Here is a 17,385-nt window from a genome sequence, read left to right on the forward strand (position 1 = left end):
TGAATCTACCCCATCTTCCCACAGATTTATTTATCTACTGTATTGTCGCGTTCCAGGCCTATTAAGGTATACACATAATCGGCAATGCCCCGTGAGAAGACACGCAAGCATATACAACCCTAATTTCACTTTACCAAGGCAAGTGTCAGATATTTTTCGGTGAAAATTGTCAAGGCAGTTTTCGTATGGAAGAAAACTCCAGCGCTTCGCTCTGTTGGCTTCCTCCTCCTTCTCGCGCTTTTCCTAAAGGAGCTTGTTGCTGATCCCACTTAGATTCAACGTTAGGCTCCATGAAGGAGGATGCAGTGCCCTACCTCACAAGGGCCTCCCTTTCCCATTTTCCATTACGCCAGAATGTCTTGACTCCCAAAATAGGGTAACTTTATTTTCTTTTACCAGGTCACTGAGTTTGCTATGGCATCACCAAACTATTTGTGAGCTTTAAGGCACAAGATTTCTGTGCTTTAATGGCAGTCTTACTATCGGAAGGATTACTATCTTCTATTACCGATATTTTCTGTCGGGGTTAAACTGAACCTATTGCATAAATTCCGGCTTGGAAGTTATTTACCTTACAACAAGAAATATCTAGTTAAGACCAACAAGAAATATCTAGTTAAGACATATTTATCTAATAATTAATCAATAAAGTTAAAACATTAACATGTAGTAACCTCCCACCTTCTATAACACCACAACTCAGTTTTCATAATGCAAACGTTATAAATTTTTATTATTAGGACGCGAGGACGCCTAAATGTAAAAAGCAGGTATCCCAGACTTCCAACCCCGCTCAAAAATCTAGTCCCAGCTGCCTGTTCATGTCATCCACTAGTCACGGAAATTAAGGGATACGTTTAGGCATAGATATTAGCAGCTACTTTCACTAAAGTTCTGGCAAAGATACACTGTGAATGTGGTTCCAATTTTCGCACAAAAAGACATTTCATTTTTTCTCTAATTCAAATAGGTAACCCACTAAATACTCCCCACAAAACTCGATCACTTTAAGGAACATTGCTGAGTGTAACTTAAGACTAAAAGTAATTGCACTAAGAGTAAGTTGTGTGTGTGTGCGTGCGTGCGTGCTCAGTTCTAGAATGTTGTAGGTATGTTATGAATTCTTTGCCTGAAGGTGATTTGACCGACTTATCCACAGCTGATAGAACAATATGCTTGACATTAATGGCTTCATTAAAAGCTAGACAGAATCAACTAATACTAGCCATCATCAGTTATCAACCGATGATGTGTTTTCGCATTGGGTTTTGATTCATAACTGCACTGTATTTCTTCGGTTCAAATTAAACTGGCTGATAATGATTTCAAATAAAATTAAACATTTTGATAAAAATAATTTTAATAATAATAAATAACACGAAAATTTATGAATAAAATTAAATTTTAAGGCCTCAAAACAATTTTTTACGTATTTAAATTGCCATAAACATACTATTTTATGTAAATATATGTCCACAAAGATAGTCGTATAATTCAATCAATGAAATTTCTCCATTGACTGATGAATAAATTACTTTTTTGTTTTTTTCTACAACATTTCTAAGGATTCATCTCTATTTTTGCTTGAAAAACTCATGGATTCTGTCACTAATAAACTTATTAACATTTTGTAGAATCTAAACTGAGACTAATCACAAAAACGATTTCGCAGACTGCGAATGTGGTTTCAATTTTCGCACAAAAAGGAACATGATTTTTTATTCTAATTCAATATGCGGGCTCACTAAATAAATCCCCACAAAACTCATTCACTTTAAGGTACATCACTGAGTACTAAAATTTATTGCAACAGGGGAAAGTTTTGTGTGTGTGTGCTCAGTTCTAAAATGTTGTAGGAAAAAAACTTTTTTTTTGTAAACTCGAGAATTTAAGTGTTTCTTTACAAATTCTCGGTTCAAGTTGCCACAATTGTCACAACTCTCGAATGAGTGATTAAAAATGCCACTTAACTCGTTTAAATGAATGAAAATAGTTTTTTTTTTAAATTTTGTAGATTATTATTTTTCAGAGATATCTTTTTTTAAGAGAGATTAATAATACATTTTTTAAAAATACAAACTCAAGGGCTAGTAGAATAATATAGGAGCTTTCTGGCACGCTGTTGTTTGTTTGAGTAGATGTGTCAGCATTAGGGTATGAGTTGGACTCGAGCAGAACCCCAGCCTGAGTGAACATTGACAAACGATTGTGCCGGTATCTTCCTATGGAAACTGCTAAAAACATTACTTAGACATATAAACCATAAGCAGAAAAATTATTTCCATCCATTTAAATTTAATTATTAGGTTTACATTCCGTAAAAACATGTACATAAGTTCAAATTGTACACTTATAAATTCTTTTAATGAAGATATTTTGAATATGAGAGATCTAAGATCAAAAATAAGATATACACTGTAGTCTAGAAGAATAAAAACTGCACAGAATTTACAAGTTACAGCAAAGAAAATATGTGTCTGTCCAGCAAGAGTCAGCAAATAGCATTGTGACCAGTGTCAAGGGCTCAGTGAGGCAGACTGACTGGTTATACTGGCTCTTAATTCTAGCTACTAAGCATCAGTTTTGTGTTGCCTACTTACTTTGTCTGATGTGAAGAGCTCAGCGTGGTGGGTGTTCTTACGCTGAGTGGTTCCTGTCTCACACTGCACGCTTAGGGTCAGTTTTTGCTAGCAAACAGCACTAGGTTCAGTAACAAGGACTCAATGTGGATGAGAGGGTTCAGGCAGACTGTAGCTCACTGGTCCACTCTTCACATTTATCAGGGACCTGGGCAGCTTTGCACACTAGTGAAGGACTTCATGACTAATTCTTCTAGTTTTCCACCCCTGCGTTTCTTCTGGTGTTCCTAGAAGCTCATTGACGCACATTTCAGAGTGAGAGGCTTTGAATCACTGTAAATCCCAGTTGTTCATCTTTAGTGTGCGCGGTGACACAATATATATGCAGATTCATTGTAGCCATAACCTGTGAATATTTTCCTGTTGTACGTCTTAAGCCAACGTTATTATACCTTCAGTCTTATTAACAACTTAAATTCGTTGTTCTTGCTGATAATAGGTTTAGTACACTAATTTTGAGCTTGCTTAAACGCAGATACACATATCTTTCATTGCTGTAGTAACACAAACACATCCAAGCAGAGATTTCATCATCAGCTTGCCTCTAATGTTGTCCCGTTATGCCAACTGAAGTTATTCTGCAATAGTCTCAGCCCTTAATAATTTAAGTTCGTATATTTCAGAAATATTTTCACCTACCACTTAGGTTGTTTACTTGAAACTTGAGTATTTCGTCAATTCTTAAGAATATACTGTGATAATATTAAAAGCAAAATATTTATAATAAAAATCTTCTTTTTTTAATATAATTTTATTATTTTGTATGATAATTACAAAAATGTTTTTTAGATTTATTTTTACTTTAAGTTTAAATTTATTTTTTAAAATTTGTGTCTGTAATAAAGTATATGTTCTTTTCTTAAGTACATTACTGGATTTCTTTAATCTACACACTTGAGTAATTTTATCAAAAAGAAAAAATAAATAAAAATAAAATAATATAAAATAAATTAAGAAATAAAAAAAATAGAGATTGTAAATTTTATTTTGTGGTATGTATTTTTTTCAAATTAATCCTGATCCAAAACAAACCTGGAAGGAAACTGAAAATCCTGCAAGGAGATACAAAGAAGTGGCTTTTGAAATTAAAGATTTCAACAGCTCACGCCCATTACAATTAGATCGCATCTTCAACAGTGTGGTCGTGGCTGATAACAATCATAATAATGAGAGAGGATAGGTATAGGGTTTGGAGCAAGGTGGTGGACATTCGCCCAGATTTAGAAAAATCCAGGACACTTCCGGTGATGGATTTCGACCGAAAACGAGTAAGTTATATTGTCACCAGCAACTCGCCTTCATTTTCCAAAACTAGCGTCAAATTTATCGTCAAAATATATATGATTACTTTCTGGGGAAAATAACCCTAGCATATCAAGCAGCAGCAAACGCTTCCACTGTTGTATACTCATCAAGAGTCCCTTAGACCAGAAATTAAAGTTACATTAGCACTGTCATGACGCACTCCTGCCAAAAAACACTTGAACGACTTTCTCTTACTGCAATTTCTCGAGAGTTCTAACTTAATACACTTTTTAAAATCCGAATTTAAAATCAGAATCACCGCTGTAAGGTGCAAACATCTGGCGATTCGTACGAAGAACCTATAAAACGGCATCCTTGGAGAGCAAACCACCGAACTTGATATAATGACGTGTAATCCGCAATCAATCAGCCGGAAAGCGGACCTAGAGAATAGGATTGCCTCAGGAAGTTAGTTCGGGTTATTTCGATAGGAACTGAAAGTTCCCATCCACAGAAGAAAGAATGGACGAGTAAAATAGGGTGAGCGAGTGAAACCGATCCCATCTGGAACCCAGGAGTCGATATCCAGGATACCATACTATTTGACTGTTTACTGTACTCCATATATTTATAGTTTGTTGGAGAGAAACAGCCACTTAAACCTGGCGTTAATATTCGACATAAGAGGTATCGAATTAAGCAGAAACCAACCTGCTGTGAAAACTGACAAAATGATGAATGAGAGTATGATGTTTAGAGAGAGGATTCAAAATGAATAGCCGATTCTTAATTTGCTAATACATATGAATCCTCTGAGTATCTTGACCCTTTTTTTTGACTACAACTTCCGCGTTCGTGACGAGTAAAGGTGGCGGAGATTGAGTGGGGTTCTGTCAGTGACAAGTCATAAGAGCCACAGCATGTAATGCAGTCTAGAAGCTTTTCGTGATACACCCCCTCTGGGTAGGCAGAGATAGAGAGAGAGAGAGAGAGAGCCTGAATGCAACATGTAGTAACACAACACTAGCACGATTTGTTCTGTAAACAAGTATCTGACCAACGATGAGAAATCAGAATGGGGGCCGAAATACTAATACTTCATGAAGCTATAGGTGCAGAATCTAGACACTGTCAACCCATGCTACGCCGCGAACGATTACCATAAGAATGTGCGAAAATAAAAACACAAAGAAAATGTTGGAGCGGATGGACCAGGAAATGATGAGGTGAGAGGGGCTAGTTTAAAAAGGAGAAAATGTCTGGTTTCTTTATTTTGATTGTTTTTCAAAGAAAGATTATTTTGATTTATTTCAAGTTATTTTATTTGTTTTGGGTGTTTTCAAAAGAAGAAGATAAGAAACAAACATTAAACATTATAAACTACATAATATGTATCATAATAGTGAATTGTAAACAGGGAAGGGATTAGCTGACTGGTTAACGAATACTAGATTCCAACGCGTAGGTACCGGGTTCGAATCCAGCTATTGGCCCTTAGATATTTCTGTTCCTAAGGGCTTCTCACACCTCACTGTTAGATGATGACAGTGTAATAGCGTCTATAATGAGATAACACTGTCTGGAGGCCTGCAGTACACTCAAAAAAGCTCTGGACACCAATAACCTCAAATGTTGACGCGTCTCAAAAAATAAAAATTAAAAAACATTATGAAACATGAGCACGGCCACGATATGCGAGAGAAAGGGAATTCGGTGGAGCAACCAGAGACTATTTGTGTGATGACGTATAGAGCAGTCACAAACTAGGAGACCTTTTATTGTAGAGGCCATTCGTTGCAGTGGACTTCACGACTTGAGGTTAGTCGACTCTAAATATCTCTCTCACCCTGCAGTGTTCCTTTTATCCTCCCTGATTAGTTGTAAAATATATGTATTGTTCCAGTAATAATCTATTTATTTTAATCATCCTATTGTGTGAGGGTGTGTGTTTAGGTGGATGTGTGTACGTGGTGTGGGTAGTAGTATGTGAAACAGAAAATGTATCGGAAGACCGAGCTAAAGCTACAGAACCCCTAACAAAATTATTTATTCCATAAGGTTTCCTGATCAGTTTTGATCAATGAGTCTTCGTAACAACGATTCATTGAAAACCTGTGCATTTGATACCTCATGTTACAATAAAAGTTAAATGGAGTGCTACTCTTCACGAGGTATGAAAATGGCCGCATAAGGGCCATTAAAATAAATAATTCCTGCGTTGTTAATTAATCTATGTTTATTCAAGATATAAGAGCATGAACTTCATTGTTGACTTATTTTACTTCAGTGTTTAAAAAGTTGTTACTCCGGAAACAAGGATGTAGCAGTCATAATGAAAGAAAGTGTATCAATACTTTTTTGAGCCACTTTTTCGAATCTATCTATTCATGAGACTTGACTGTATTCATGAGATGAAGTATGATATGAATAAATACTAGTTTAGTGACCGTAAAACATTAAATTAAGGATTCAAATTGGCGAGGAATTGGTCCAAATATAAACAACTCGTCTTTCTGCCAACGTTTCACAAATATATTGCCTTCTTCAAGACGTGGCTATGCGGGTTGCTTGAGTTACAGAAAACTAAGTCCCGTTGGTTTAAGAAAACCAACCCGCATAGCCACGCCCTGTAGAAGGCAATATATTTGTCGAAACGTTGACAAAAAGACAAGTTGTTGCTTTTATTTGGACCGATTCCTCGCCAATTTGAATTTTATGAATGATATGTTGGGTACCTGATGATTTTTATTAATCACAACGCATACTCATCTTTTTAAAATGAAAGTTTCTGTTGAAGAGTCTTACTTAAGGAGTCATAGTTTTATTGTTATTTTAAGTTTTAGCAACTAAAATAAAACAGTTGAGTGGAATTGGTTAAACTGTATATTTCGGTAAATTTTGTTTAAGCAGGTTGGCCAAGCTGTGTAAATTCAAATTAAATGTTAACTTCAAAAGGTTTTGGATCAATAAATTACAGTTACTTCGTTACTTAGTGAATGTACTTCAAGAAGTAAATAAAGTTCTGTAACTACTTATAGCTCTTCGGACTTGCTGGTAAGTGCAAGTGCTTTTGTCGTCGTTTCAGCATTTCATATCAACTTAATGGGTACATGAAATCTGGCATGAACACTCAAATGATGTCTCTTCCCACTTAATAGTCAAATTTTCTTTAAACTTAACAATTTTACAAAATCTTTTTATATATATTGTATAAATAGATTTATTTCAAATATATATAAAATATGTTATAATGTCAAATATATATAAATATATATATATTTGACGGAATTGCGACATCCGTGCTCTTCCTGATTCCCCATAAATAGAAGTAACAGTAGCTACTCAACCAAGTAGTATAAGAGGCAATTGATCTTTAGCTTCAGTAAATAAGTTAGGCTTAGCTTTTTTGGAGGTTGATCAGGGTAATATTGCGGCACTAGTTAGGACATCTCCTCTATTCCTGGCTGCTTGATTTGACTAAAGAACTTGGTGAGAGGCTTCTAGACAAAGAATGTAGGCAGTTTCGCACTCAAGCAATCTAGTGGTTGAAGTCGCAGATAATATATGAAAAATAAAAGTTTTTCCAACTATAAAAATGTAATTCTAATGTTGACTGCATACTTAATGTAGGAATTTTCCGTTCTTGGACGCGATTAAATGGCTTAACTCTTCTACATTTGTTAGAAAAATGAGTCCGTCCGAGTTCTGCGTTCTAAACATCATTCTCTAATCTAAAACAAGGGTAAAAGTTTAGGTTAAATTAAATTCTGTGGTTATAACAAGATACTCAGGGGATCTGTTCTGGCACTCTTTAGGGGCTCTTTCCCTTTGACTGGAGTAGGAGTGACTGAACTTCAAATACTACTCACTGGAGTAGTAGGTGGAACAACCCTCCAGTCCTGTCTGTTTAGACTTGAGTTTGGAGAGAGACTCCTGGGCAAAGCTTGACACACCGAGTTTCATCTTCTCCCAAGAGCTGAACTCTCAGCCTACACCCTTGGCACTGACAGGATAGACTCAGTACCTGAAAGGTCATTTTTTTTTTCTGAAGAACGAATACATTTTGAGGACCATGCGATGCATGTCTTTTCTTATGAGATCTCTTTCGATACGAAGTATTGCAAAGCGGAAGTCTTTCTTATGACGTTTTAAGACTTTTAACAATTAAAGATATAACAATTTAATTGGTAAGTAAAGTTCAATTAATATTCGCTTAAATTTGTATCTATATTCGGGACACTTACAATATAATGAATGAAAATATAGTGTGTACCCTAAAAATTCAGTAAAATTGACATACACAATATAAGTTCACCTTTTTTTAAATAGAAAAACATATACTCGTATATATTACCATCTAGTCCAAGTCAGGTTAACACTCGTAACAGATAATTTTATATTAATAGGAATTATTACTAATTATCAGTAAGAAATAAATAAATGAATACAAAATTATGAATAAAGTTTTAGAATACCAAAATGAAGTCGACAAAGACGCTGAAGAAGAAGGACGAGATACTGGAGCGCATGAACATGATCGACAGTGAGCTGGTCTCTTTCTACGAGTTTTGTGAACACATGGGCTTCACGCCACGCGAAATGGAAGTCATCTGTTCACCATTGCAAGACATCATTTCCAAGCACAATTTTAAGAAACTGTTGAGAGCTATCTTGTTGCTAGGTTGTTTTTTCGGCATTGTTTATGGCTGTACGCAGATTTCAACCTTGGCAGTGCATGCCACGGCTATCGCAAGAATTGCACTGATCGAGGTAATTTTCTCAGCCCTTTTTATAAATTCATCTTATCAACCGGAATTGTTAACTTTGCTGGGCCACACCTGACTCTTATAATGATAGCACATAAGCTAAGCGTTTGTATAGGCGCCTTCACTTCTCTTCGCATAGTGGTGTAATGCCTATTCGTAGTTCCATGTTCACCGTTTGGGCTACATAAAGAAGTCCTGAATAGTTCTTAGTCTCAGAGAACCCACAGTCTCCTTGGAAGTGACATAAATTGAATAAGGAGAAAAACGAAGTGGCCTACTGTGACCACGATCCTTCTGGAACTATGGTATAACCAGCGTTACCCTGGATTAGTGTACGTACGCAAGCCCAATACTGCTTGAGAGGCGCCGTTTCATCGTCCCATCGGGGAGAAATATCGCTTTAACATCTCCCTCCAAACTGCAGAAGACGAGGAGTGGTACCTCTTCCTTAGTAAGGGCAAACCGGAAACGGCCACTATCGTCCAGTCACAATATATTTTTGTCTTCTAAGCCTACTGTACCCATGAATGTATGAGTGGTAAAGCCACTCGTCTTAGTTAAGCAAGTCTACCCGGTACGTCTGCAACAGTTCTCTGAAGAAAATGGACTTGGCAGACCACAAGCAACTCTTTTTTATGCACATTTAGTTTCAAGATCTTGGCTCGTGTGGGATCCACAATTTTTGCTTGGATAACTCTAGCACACTTGCCTATACTCTCCAAAATATGAGTTTTGGGCATTATATGTGTATATTATATTATATACCTATCTACATAGGTGCTAGCTGATGGATGGTTCTAGGGCCGTGGCCATCTGTTCTGAAGTTATATATTGGAGTCATACGATTCGTGTACTTCTAGGATCGAGTCCAATGCAAAATTATATCTTTATCGTTTTGTTTCTATTTTCCAGGTAATGTCACTGTGGGATTGGCGGTATCTGTTCTACGAGACATGCCTAATTGAAAACCCACTCTATGGCGAATACACTCTAACCAAAAATGACTGTGTTGTAAGTACATCATAAGATCCAACTTATAAAATGTTCTCACTTCTGCAAAAACTACACAATTTACATTAACTGGTTTGAGCTGGAAGAATTAGACCACTCTTGTAAAGTGCCCCATTTCAGTTTGTTTGTTTTTTGTTTTTTTTTTTATTGTTCAAAATGAGCGCTGTATGGCATAGGACGTAGGCCAAAGAGACCCCTATCCCACCCAGACGAAACCCAAATTCTAATCTCAGTCTAAATTCAAGCTACCCACACTTGGAATCGTACCCAGTATCACATCTTAGCTTGTGTTTCTTGCCTCCAACCGCTCGGCTACCGTGGCGCCTGGCAATCTCTATGTGTTGATTATATAAAAACTTGTATTTCACTCCCTCCTATTATTTATTAATTGGAATTCATTCATGGCTTCTCCTTTGATGACCACAACTAATTCAGCATCTTCTCAATAGTAGCCGTGGGTGTATTACTCTTGGCTATTTCACTGCTAACCAAATAAACCTCTATATTTTGCTAAGAATTAGGTCTTCCTTGCCTCTAGGATGCCTGGCCAGCATATAACTGAGTGTATATTCCGCGGTCGACCACCGACAGCGCGATCCATTTCATAACTTAGGGCTCAGCCTTTAGGACTTAACCAATACCCTATAAAAATGTCAAAAGATTGTTACTGCGCCGGACTTTATAAGAACATCTGGGATGTAAATATCATGCCATCCCTGGCAAGCCACGCTTGCTTATCTTCAAACTTTTGGCGAAAATCCCATAATTGTATCTCGTACACACCATTCACTACGTGTCGTTTAACAACTTTACTTTGCTGTTTGTATTTATGTTCAGGAATGAAACCCTACATCCTCCTGGTATTTTCTTATTTTTGAATCCAGCGCAATTGGTTTTTTTTCTAGGATTTCTCCAGGAATTAAAGTGAACTATGGACACATCCATACACGTCTTGATTCACCGGTGGTCAGACAAAGTCAGATCATCCAATAATCTCCAAGGATATACTTAAGTACTAACTTTCTACTGGTTATGGTTATATCAATACTTCCCCTCTAATTCTAATTATAAACATATGTTCGCTTCCTCTGTTAAAAATAATTAAAACTTTACTCGCCAGTAAGTCATAATAGTGCCAACAGAATTTTATAAAACTGAGTGTTAACAATCGCTCTCAGACTCTTTTTATTCTCTTTATTAGCCTCTCGATCACAGCATCACTCTTTACACGGTGAGTTGTCGTTAAGAGAGAGACTTCGGACTTATTTAAATAACGAAAGTAGATTGCACTATGTGAGGGTATTATTCCGGTCGAGATGCCAATTGTTACACCTTAATCACAAACCGTTTTCTTCGGACTCGAGCAGACTTTGACTATTTGCAATCGTCATGAAAGAGAGGACGTGTATAATTTTTTTAGCTGTTTGTCCCGCGTAAAATGAGTATCGTTGTACGTGGTTAGGGAAAACCCAATTGTCAAGGAAGGAAATTATTCACTACTTAAGTGGCAACAATTGGTACCATTGGTAGCCAACTGTTCTTTTTAATTTTTGAAATTCGAATATTCTCCAGTTGTTTATTTATACCTGTATAATATTAATCAGGATAAAAAATGTTTGACTATTGCTTTGCATCAAGTGAATTAACTGCGTTAATGTCTCAAAACTTAAATATTGACGTTTTGTTCGCAGACTTGTGAATCCCTGGATACAATAAACATTTTAAACAGTGTAACCTACGATCTGATTCTCGACAACTACTTGAATCGAGACATTCCCGTGATTGTGACAGATGCTATGGATCATTGGCCTGTAATGCTGTCCGATGATTTCTATTTTGATAATATAACTCAGGTAAGTTCAGCGAGGTCTTTAGCAAACATTTTCGAGTTTTATTTCAGAGCTGCCAAAAATTGCAGTTGATTTTTGCAAAAATTGAGGCTGCAGTCCTCAAAACGTGGACGTCATCGATATTAAGCTGCTCTTGAAGCCCAGGACTATTTACTAGAAGACCAGATGTCTATGACATGCGAACTCATTTTAGGCCACACGCATCGACAGAATTCAAATATTTTTCTTTCGCAACAGCCAGAGTTGGGTATCACTCGAGTATATGTGTTGCGTAGCAAAGATACGAAATGAAACATTTAAGGTATTATACATTGTTCCAACTTTGAAATTAGTAAAAAAAAGTTGAGAATTGCACTACAAAAAAGATTAATCTTTGCACATGGCATTTTCTATTTACTCGGTGGACAAAATACCTAATTCCGGAAACGTGCTCGTTAAGTATGTCCATAATATGGTGAACTCGTTATTTGAACAGTTCAGCAAAAGACAACCTTTGCAAGCCTAGAGCAGACAATTAGAATAATTAAGTACCCGGATGTAGTTGTTTACAGTACTTTGAGATTAAATCATTTCCAATGGTAGCAAATTGATGGTGTAGAGATGTTACTAGCAGATTTTCAAGATAGCATTTGGACTCATGTGTTTGCCAGCTCAGGGTCGAAACTTGAAAATCTGGAACGAAATGGTTCGAATAGTGAAGAAGAGTGCAACTATGAAAAAGAAATTTTGAGTTCTTGGCACAGAATACCTGACACTTTTAGCGAAATAAAAAATATAGAGATGGACGGCTTTGTTAACAATGTTTTCATCAATTTAAATGTATAAAATAAATATCAAAAATATAAATCTTTTTTTTTTACTATGGTTGCAAATATCAAAAAATTATGAATATTTCTATATATGACACGGCACCAGAGTTAAGATGGAGTTTTCAAAATTTGGACACGCCGAGCTGAAAAGGTTTGCTATCACTGTCCTAGTGTAACCTTTCCTCGAGTCTATCAATTCTCGCACAGTCATTGTACTCAGGAGGGCAGCAGAATAAACAGGGAGGTGATGAAACAGACTGTAATATGTCTGCTCTGATTGTACATCAATAGAGAGCAAGACTAGAAGTCTAGAGCTACTTACTAAAGCATCAGATATCGCCTAGAACCCTTGCCAGAATGTAGCAATCCTTTCTCAATGCGACGTAGTCTTAAAATGCAACAGGAGATGTGGGCGTCAAGAAAGTAATAGGCAGACTACTATTCATTTGCTCTTAATGCCACCGATAAAGAACAGATCTAGAAGTCCAGGGCTATTTACCTGAACTTCAGATAACCAGCTTAACGTTTGGCCACATGGTAGGGCAGCAGAATGGTAATTGTATTATTTGTACATGTTGCAGTTGTACTACCATGATGAGAAGTTGATTGACTCGGTGCCCTGTGTGCTGACCACCAACCTCCGTATGGGTTCCTCAGATCTGTTCTCATTTCTGAAGATCGTCAGTAATCCGTTGGTGAGTCGCTGGTTTGTGCACTGGTAAGTCTGAAGTGCGGATGTTGAAACTCACTTAACCTCTTACTGCAGTTTTGTTTATTTGTATATGATTCCTGGAGATTTTTGATGTGCCGTGAAACACCTTTTATGAGATATAGATCCTTTTACCGCGCTGACCTTGGTAGGAAAAGACTTGGTGAGAAAATCATTTTGCTGGTCTATGCGTAGAGCCTCTCACGTCCTGATTACTATCTGAAGCACTGACTCTCGTCTGAATGAAACACTGAGTATCTCTATGTTGTTCTGTCCCAGATGATATCAGATCTCTCAAAGTCTCTCAAACTTAAAACGTTCAGTGCACTAGCTCTGATCTCCAGTGAGCTTGAAACTCAGCTCCTTCCCGAAACGAGGCCCAGTAATCTCACCTGAACTCGAAAGGATTCTCTTAAAGGAATTGAAAATGATTGTATTACGATCCTTGTTTTAATACTGCGATTACAGCTCTACCATATGGAAAACTTTTTATGAGTTATTCTTCCACTGTATGGAGCTCTAGAGCTCTTTTTAAAGTAGTGACTCAAAAACTTTGCCATTATTTTTTAATCACATAGCTCTTTCTCTTGGTTTAAGTTTAAACTGAGTCATTCAGCTAAACTAGTTGTAACGGTACCGATCACAATTGATTATTCAATGAGAGAGAGAGAGAGAGAGAGGGGCAGAAAGAACGCATAAAATGGTTTACATCTTAAAATTTAAAACAAATATTCTCTCTGTCTCTAATTTGCAGGCAAAATTGCGATATCCACGCGGTAAAAGCTCTGCGGAAATTCTACCAGCGGCCTTACTTCTTGTCAAACACAATTTCACCCGCTCACTTTAACTGGGTTTTGATGTCTTCTGACTACGGCTCGACCAACTATAAGAAGTTAAGTATAGTTAATGCACACAGCATGAAGGTGATTAATTGATTTAGGTATTAATTTCTATCTTCTTATTCATGCACACAGGTAGAACTAGACTTTGGGCTTATTATGTTGATCCAGCTCAGAGGTAAAGTCAGCTTCCGTCTGGTGCCATATAAACCTTGCAACGAATTTTGTCCCAATTTAACGGGCGATTTGCATCAAGGCGAAATTCGTAAGTTTGTTTTTCTTGCAAAATTCAGCATAGAAGAATCAAAAGTCAGTGTGTGTAATAATACAATGGTTTGCGCTTGTAATATATATTTTCTGAGGTTTCGAAAAGTTATTTTTAGGATTTGACTAATCTGACCTTGAGATTCAGAACAACACAAAAACAAAAATTACAGAAAACTCTAATTTTAGATTTAGTTTAGGTGCCACCACGGGACGCGTCAATAAAAGTATGAACTAAAATTAACCAAACGGAAGTGGCCATGATGTGGAGTAAATGTTTGGTTTTCTGTAATTTTCTAAAAAAAAATGGCTCCAACGATTTTCGTTAAGCATTGGTCTACCAAACACTTGTATTAGGGTGACAGATTGGCTTTCTTTTAAAATTATATACTTACATTTCCTTAACTTAATTTTCTACCCATTCTTTACTTTATTTTTATTACATATTACTTATTTTCCAATTTAATATTGAAATTTCTGTTATTACAGGCTGTAATATGGTGAAGGTAAAATTTATTTTTATTACGGTCATTTAGGTACTCAAATCACTGCTGTTTTCCAATCTTTTTTTGAACACAGCTAAAACAGGACAGACTGTCGAAAGAGCTAATTGAAGCCAGAATAATTGGAAACACTGTAAACGGGAAATATTAACATAAAATAAGATAAATAAATGATACTATGGATGGTCAAATTCAAATCATACAAAGAAACTTTATTGCCAATTTCACCAGAATCTGTCCCAAGATAAAAAGAATCCGAGTACGAGATCCAATTTGTTGTTTATAACTTTGTTAACGTTGGTTACAATATTATTCAGTAAACGTCTATATGAGTATTATGTTCAGGCTGAGTAGAGAAATATCTTTTTGTCTAGGGTTGAAAATGAAGTGACATTCGTTTCCTTCTTCGTTGGTCTAATCGGAAGTTTTTACTCGGGCGGAGCCAGACAGTTTTTCCTAAATAACTTTCTTAATATTGCATTGCAAACGCCAATTTATAACCGTGTTTTACACTAACTGCTTTTGACTCATCTATTCAAAGCTTTGTAACTTCTACAGATACCTTCTGCACTTTAAACCAATATTATTTTTCAACATTTCTGTCTTTGATGCAGTGATCTTTCGCAACTACCTTTGGACCTTGGAATATTTCCCAGGACTGGGCCTCGACAACATTGCGATCTTATCCGAATCCGTCTGGGACCCGAACTCTGTTTGAATAATTAACAATAGAAATAATTGCTATTTCTTATCAGACCACAGTGAAACTGGAAATATTTAATAAAATACATTGGGGGATCAAATCTGAAATATTTTTGTTGTTTTTCTTACCCTACCCAACTCAAGAAGTTCTGTAGTCGATACAAAAATATATTGTATATCTCCTTAAAGAAAACTTGACAGTTTAAACAATAAGTATAAGAACCAGTAAACGAAAAAAGGTACACCAATAGCTAGTACCCAACATTTCAGTAGGAGAGGAGATTCAGAGTAACCTAAAATACAAAATGGCGACTCCCACTCCACATCAGCTACCGAGTCCATGCGATAGTAAGCGTGCAAAAACATCATGCAAAAGTGGAAAATGTAGCCTATTTTAAGAAAGAAAAGTATAATTACTGTCTCTGAATTCTCAAAACCAGGTCAGAGATGGGTAGTACAGATGGAGGTCCTTTAATTTGAAGGTAGAAGTGCCAAAACACCCTATAAAAATATAATTTTGACTTTTTCCAGTATTTTTTAAGCACATACTATACAAAAAATACGACTCTGTCTATCTTTCAGTTTTGCTCATGTAAGTGGTCATTTAAAATCAAAAAATCTTTTTTTCGGAGTTCACGGCCGGAATTTCTATTTTTCATGCATATATTATTAAGTATAGACGAGTCTGACTTTAACAACTAGCTATGCTCTAGTTATGGGTTTACTCACTCCTTTTACGATTAATGCACGCCAAGAGTCCAACTTTTCCCAGTGTTTGCTAAGCAAATGTAATGTAGAATGGATGACTCAGACTTACACCCAACACTGTAGTAAGAGATGGTTTTTCGAAATTAAAACTATCCCTTTCGGGATATCTAGGCCAAAATGCAGGCTATTTTTTAGTGTTTTGAAGCAAATGATATTAAGTAAGGACGACTCAGTCAGTAACATCCATCCCTGCTCTAGTTAGTGGTTTTTAGTGATTAAATCTATTCTTTATTGGACGACATTTTCCAGTGTTTTTCAAGCACGTGATAGATATGTAACGTCTTCTTAGCAACATCCAGCCCTGCTCTGGTAATTCGTAATTAAGATTTAAAATCTCTCTTTTTCGGTTAATCCTGGCCCAGATTCGGATTTTTTCCAATTTTTTTCAAGCAAGTTGCATGAATGTTTACCCTAGATTTTTTTATTATTCTTTAGAAAAAAAAGAATAGTATTTACTTGCTTTAAGAGAAATGCAACTCTTTTATGGTAGCCACGGTAGCCGAACGGTTAAAGGCGAGACCCACAAAGCTGAGATGTATTATGGTATTGCGTTCGATCCCCGGTCTAGGCCTTAGATTTTATTCAATGGTTACTATGTGAATTTAATTGTAAAGTACGTCTGCTAGTCGCCTTCGTACAAGATACCTAATTTGGTAGTTAGTCAAAAAGGCGGCCTGAAAAGATTGGCATTACGTAAAACTGTCCGGTAGGACAGTTGTATAAGGGTTTTTGCTATGTGTGTTTATAGGGTATAATGATGCACTATGACCTTTAACATCTGTTGTGCCTCCCTAACTAGCTAGAGCTACACGTAACCCTTCAACACTTCCTTAAAACCAAGGTATGTAAGAAATTTCAGGATATGAGAGTTTTGAAAGAAAGCGGTGTAGGTCTCGGATACCTTGCTCTAGCGGCGTATATGCTCCTTTTCCCCCCAAAATCTTCCGCAGGTGTTCAGAGAACGACTCCCCCAGCTCATCTCTCACCGAGATGGAAAGGTGAAATAGAAGAACACGTCCATCCCTAAAAAGATTGGTACAAGCCCTCTTACTGCCTCTGCTTGCCTATTTATAGTAAAAGTTTCCGGGCGGAAATAGATTTAGTGAACCTAAAATCGCATACTGTTAGTATGTAAAAACAATTTAATGCATTTCTATTATTTCGTATTTGAAGAAAGTCATGACTACCTAAACCAAATTTCTGAATGGTTTTGTTTTATTTAATTTCTTTTTTAAATATTCTTGATAAATACATCCACGATTCTTTTTAAACTTGGTGTT

General features: G+C 36.4%; 1 protein-coding gene across 2 annotated transcripts; it reads left to right on the plus strand.

The window, feature by feature from the left end:
• The first annotated feature begins 5,563 nt into the window (after positions 1–5,563).
• Positions 5,564–15,445, plus strand: LOC141459125 (uncharacterized). Of its 2 annotated transcripts, none has more exons than XM_074137759.1 (8): positions 5,564–5,702; positions 8,349–8,654; positions 9,563–9,661; positions 11,353–11,514; positions 12,902–13,038; positions 13,784–13,926; positions 14,008–14,133; positions 15,250–15,445. In XM_074137759.1, the coding sequence occupies exons 2-8, from the start codon at positions 8,364–8,366 to the stop codon at positions 15,351–15,353; spliced, it is 1,062 nt and encodes a 353-aa protein (XP_073993860.1). In that variant the 5' UTR covers positions 5,564–5,702; positions 8,349–8,363; the 3' UTR covers positions 15,354–15,445. The 2 variants fall into 2 exon arrangements, with proteins under 2 accessions (XP_073993860.1, XP_073993861.1); XM_074137760.1 differs by lacking the exon at positions 5,564–5,702 and adding an exon at positions 6,687–6,938.
• Positions 15,446–17,385: the final 1,940 nt, after the last annotated feature.

The sequence above is a fragment of the Rhodnius prolixus genome, unplaced genomic scaffold (assembly GCF_049639745.1).
Source record: "Rhodnius prolixus isolate KJV_2025 unplaced genomic scaffold, Rpr scaffold_11, whole genome shotgun sequence".
Taxonomy (NCBI): Eukaryota; Metazoa; Arthropoda; class Insecta; order Hemiptera; family Reduviidae; genus Rhodnius; species Rhodnius prolixus.

Coding starts and splice junctions, on each gene's coding strand:
- LOC141459125 (XM_074137759.1), top strand. CDS start 8,364: ATGAAGTCGACAAAGACGCTGAAGAAGAAGGACGAGATACTGGAGCGC. Junction 8,655..9,562: donor CAAGAATTGCACTGATCGAG/GTAATTTTCTCA, acceptor TCTATTTTCCAG/GTAATGTCACTGTGGGATTG. Junction 13,039..13,783: donor AGTCGCTGGTTTGTGCACTG/GTAAGTCTGAAG, acceptor TCTAATTTGCAG/GCAAAATTGCGATATCCACG.